The 5,000-nt window shown below is 43.6% G+C and overlaps 1 protein-coding gene across 1 annotated transcript in view; it reads left to right on the top strand.

Moving 5' to 3' along the window:
- Positions 1-5,000, top strand: part of tox (thymocyte selection-associated high mobility group box) — a gene marked incomplete at both ends in the record, with an annotated part of 42,608 nt that overhangs the window by 19,669 nt on the left and 17,939 nt on the right. The window contains 1 exon segment of the mRNA XM_084446796.1: positions 478-543. Within this exon segment, the coding sequence (XP_084302922.1) occupies positions 478-543 (66 nt within the window).

Here is a 5,000-nt window from a genome sequence, read left to right as displayed (position 1 = left end):
GCTTAAACAGACCTGGGGGACACACACAACAAGCACCAACCAAGAGAGGCTACCTCACTACTGAACAGACATTTGCATGGATAATGTTCCCTCTCTCTCTCTCCTTTCTCTCTCTCTCTCTCTCCTCTCTCTGTCTCTCTCTCTCTCTCTCCTCTCTCTGTCTCTCTCTCTCTTCTCTCTCTCTCTTCTCTCTCTCTCCTCTCTCTCTCTCTCTCTCTCTCCTCTCTCTCTCTCTCTCTCTCTCTCTCTCTATTGACTCGCTCATTTGTTTTCCCCGGTAAAGGTTGTGTTCGCTTGTTTCCTGTATGTGTGTGTGTGTGTGTTTGTGGGTGGTGTGTGTCTGTAAGTGTTTGTGTGTGTGTGTGACACCTTTACTAATGTCACACCTCTTGTGTGTGTGTGTGTTTATGGTGGTGTGTGTGTGTCTGTCTTGTGTGTGTGATACCTTTACTAATGTCACGCCGTGTGTGTTAACAGTTCGACGGTGAGACCATGTTCCTGGGCATGCCGGAGGCGGGGCTAGACTTCATGCAGGCCAATCAGGTGGGTGAATCGGCCGCTATCGCTATTGCTACCCTGCTATTGGTTCCAGGCTAAATCAGACACATTTAAACCATCTGCATCACAGATTAGCACACACACACACACACACACACACACACACACACACACACACACACACACACACACACACACACACACACACACACACACACACACACACACACACACACACACACAGGCATCCACAAACCCATTTAAACCATCTTCATCAAACATTTGCCCAGCTATCCGCCGGCTCCTCAATCAGAGTCTATTTTGATGCCTAACACAGCATTTACTGCCAAGTCTAATCAACCTCTGATTGCCTGTTTGAATGGCTGCTGCTTGTTGAGAGGATTTTTCCATTGGCTGCAGTTCTACCCATTCTGTGTGTGTGTGTGTGTGAGCGCACAGGTGTGTGCTTGCATGCCTATGTGTGTGTGAGTACGCGCCTATGTGTGTGTGCGCATGTGTGCGTGCGTACGTGCCTATGTGTGTGTGTGTATGTGTGCGTGCGTACGCGCCTACTGTATGTGTGTGTGCATATGTGTGTGTGCGTATGTGTGTGTGCCTATGTGTGCGTGCGTATGTGTGTGACAGCAGTAGGTGGTGTGTGGAGCGAACCAGCGAGCTAAGGTCCAGCAGGAGGCGTGTGTGTGTGGGTCTGAGGTCCACCGGGACACAACAGCATGTAATATGGATGAGCACACGTATGTTCCCCGGTTAGCTCCCATCAGCAGATGAAAGGCCGCAGCTCGCCCGGTGTCTCCTTACATGCTAGCGCTGGTAATTACTCCAGCCTCACTCAGGCCAAGACGCTCACACTAAGTGGGATTGTTTTTGGGGAGGGAAGGCGGGGGCCGGCATCCACTTTCGTTTCCATACCAATGTGCGCTAGCCAAAAAGGCTAAGTGTTTTTTGCAACTTGAGGTGCGCCAGAGCTAGGGCTGGGTATCGATTCGAATTTCAAGAATCAATTTGATTCCGATTCACAAGGTTCCGAATCGATTATCACGATTCAATATCGATTCGGTTAGTGTTACTAAAACCTGTTTTGTTTTTTTTAGCTGTAACCTTAATTACATGACTGCCAGGTTATGCAACACATCAATACTAGGGCTGGGTATCGATACTGATTTCTAAAAATGAATAAATGAATGAATGAACTATCACATAACTATTCATTACTTCATTTATTCATTCATTCATTCATTAAATAAAAGATCGATTTTGGGATTCATGAATCGATTCTGAATCATTTGATTCCGATTTTTTTTTGACCCAGCCCTAACTAGAGCGCACCACACTCGACACTCCGCCTCGCTCTTCTGCAGTTCACTGACAGGAACTCGGTTATAATCATGTTGACTGTTAGAGGAGGTTGGATTCTTTTAAAGTAGATAACTGAAAACAAAGTTGTGAGACAAACTCACTTTCTCCTTCGTGTCTCGATGTGCTGTGATTAAGGCTATTTTATTGTATTTAGGAAATGGTTAATTAGTGTAGTTGGCTAATTAACCACAGTTGTGCGTTAACGAGTTGTTGGTTCCGTCTGTTGGGACCTGAGAAGGGGGTTACAGAATGGGAGAGACGACTGAGAAGGGGGTTACAGAATGGGAGAGACGACTGAGAAGGGGGTTACAGAATGGGAGAGACGACTGAGAAGGGGGTTACAGAATGGGAGAGACGACTGAGAAGGGGGTTACAGAATGGGAGAGACGACTGAGAAGGGGGTTACAGAATGGGAGAGACGACTGAGAAGGGGGTTACAGAATGGGAGAGACGACTGAGAAGCGAGTCTCGCTGTCTGTGTTGAACCCCATGTTCTGGCGGTGCGATTTTCCAGCGCGACGTGTCAAAATCTGCATGTCAAATAAGGCTGAAGCAGAGGGAATACGGGCTGTGAGACAGACAGCGCTGACCACTACTGTCTGGGAGGTCACCAGCTTTTGGTTTTATTTTTTCTGTCATCAGTCCCCATTAGGAAGAAGTATTGTGAGCTACAGTAGTTCGGTTTATCAGCCAGAGCTACAGACAAATCATTCAGTTACTGTAATTGGCGACCCTAACCCTTAGGGGTGCACAATTAATCGTGAATTAATCGAAATCGCGATTATGACCTCCGCGATTAATTAATCGCAAAAGGCCGCAATTAATGTGATTAATAATTTTGCTTTGAATCGAGTGTGCTAGGACTACAAGGACAAATCACAGGCGCTTATGTTGTCTGACCAATCACATGCGTTCCCGCTGTCACAAGAGTAACCGCAGCCGTGAGTAGTGAAAAAATGAGCGAAAACGAGGTCAGTGAGTTAGTAGCAAGAAAGGGATGTGGGAGTCCGTGATTTGGGAGACTTTTGGTTACGAAAAAGATGATGTCGCTCAAGCCCAGCAGGTCATATGCAAACTGTCTAGAGCTAAAGCTATTACTTTGAAATATTAATCGCAATTATTAATCGCAATTACCATTTTGAAGCAAATAATCGCAATTATTATCTTTTGTCATAATCGTGCAGCCCTACTAACCCTTTACAGCCTGCTTTTACAGTATTAGTAACTAATAGATTAATACTAGGTAAATACAAGAAGTATTTATCTACCTAGTACCCAGGGCCCCCAACAGTGACATTATACCATACGGCAATAATCCCATCAGGTGCTGAATATAGTTACTAGTTAAATAAATATGGTTCCGGTACTGTGTGTATTTAACGAGCCCGTACTACTGTATCTAAAACCTTGGCTGGAAACTAAACGTGTTTTATGTTGCAACTTGTCTGAACCGTCTGCTGCTTTTTTGGCCAGGTACTGGATACGAGGTACTAGATTTTTGATCTCATTGAGACAGCCTGGTCGAATCAAATAAATAAACGAGTCGCCAATCCCATTTCTCTGGAAAACAAAACTCAGTATGTGGTTTCAGCGAGCATTTGACACAGGCAGGGGAAGGACGGCTATGGGTGTCTGTTATGACTCATGACAGGACATGCAGATTCAGATTACATCTTTGGTAGAATATTGAAAACTCCCTTCACCTTCCTCACCACAGCCAGAACACACCAGGCCAGGGTTGAATGGCTGATATTCATGTCAGTGTCAGTATTTCCTCCACCCTCACCGGCCCACACTGGGGTAGTTCTCCGGTTCTCTGACTTGCCAATGCAGGACCATCTCTCATAAACAGCTACGCCACCAAAAAGCAAGCGTATGTGATGGTTACACACACTATATCAACATCAACATCAACTTTGTGTTCATGTACTGAGAATATTAATTAGATATTGCACTTTCCTGCGCAGTCATAATAACGAGTACCTTTTTAGACTTAATACATTATGTCCTGTCTGTATATCTTCAATGATCATATTTATATTTATTTTTTTTATATAGTTTTTAGAATATTGTCAAATAAAATAAAATAAAATCAGTGAAATCACCAAAAAGCAATGGTATAGATTGAGAATCCCATCCTGTGAACATAGTTAACCCCTGAGGGATCGGCTGGTGGAGGGTATTCCCTCAGCTGGAGGGAAGCAACATTAATAAATCATCTTTAGAGTACAGTATACTATGCATAATTCATCTGGATGTGTGCTATGGTGGAGCTTCTCAGGGATATAGGAGAAATACTTTTCAGTACAGTTGCTTTCAGTCTGGGACTTGTGGGTCTGGGTTCCTCACAGGGACTACTCCTCACAGGCAGTATTCACTGAGATGCCATGATATTGGGTACACCTGCTCGTTGACGAGTCATATGGCTGCAACATAACATATATAAAGCATGTAGACATGGTGAAGAGGTTTAGTTGTTCTTCGACCACATGTTAGAATGGGCAAGGCGCGTGAATAAAGAGTTCCACCTGGTACTAGAGTAGGTTAGGGTTACGGTTAGGGTTAAGGTTAAGGTTAAGGTTAGGTGTACCTAATAAAGTGGCCACTGAGTGGATGTTCCATTTCAGGTGATGTTACTGGTGTATCACACAGATAGGTTTCATGGATATCAGGGTATGGGTTCATTCAGTTTCAATTCCATCAGATCAGAATTTAAACTGGAAAAAAAGTAGTTTTTGGAATAATTTTGATCATAAGTGGCTCTATGTCTTGGAAGTTACATTTTTACTTTTTGATTTGAACTCAGGTACTCAGGAGAAGCTAGATGGTTCCTGAAGTTCTCTTTTATCTGTATTTTCTTTTCTTAAAAATATGTTTTTAGAAGTAGAAATGAACCGTGTTCTCCAGCAGAGACCAGTCTGCCTCTCACCAGGCCATCGTCAGTAAGAGTCTGTCCTTAACTACCCTGCCTTAAATGAAGGTTAAATAACAATTAAACAGTAGTAAACCAATGAAGTCTGTAGTTAGGTGGAATGTGTCTGTTGAGTCTGGCTGTGTTGTATTTAACCTTGAAGATGTTTTTATTCATTAAATGCACTATACAGTAAATTACACACATAGCAACA

Source organism: Borostomias antarcticus (assembly GCF_949987555.1).
Source record: "Borostomias antarcticus genome assembly, chromosome: 12".
NCBI lineage: Eukaryota > Metazoa > Chordata > Actinopteri > Stomiiformes > Stomiidae > Borostomias > Borostomias antarcticus.
Note: the sequence above shows the minus strand (reverse complement) of the source record. Positions and strands in the feature narration are given on the sequence as shown.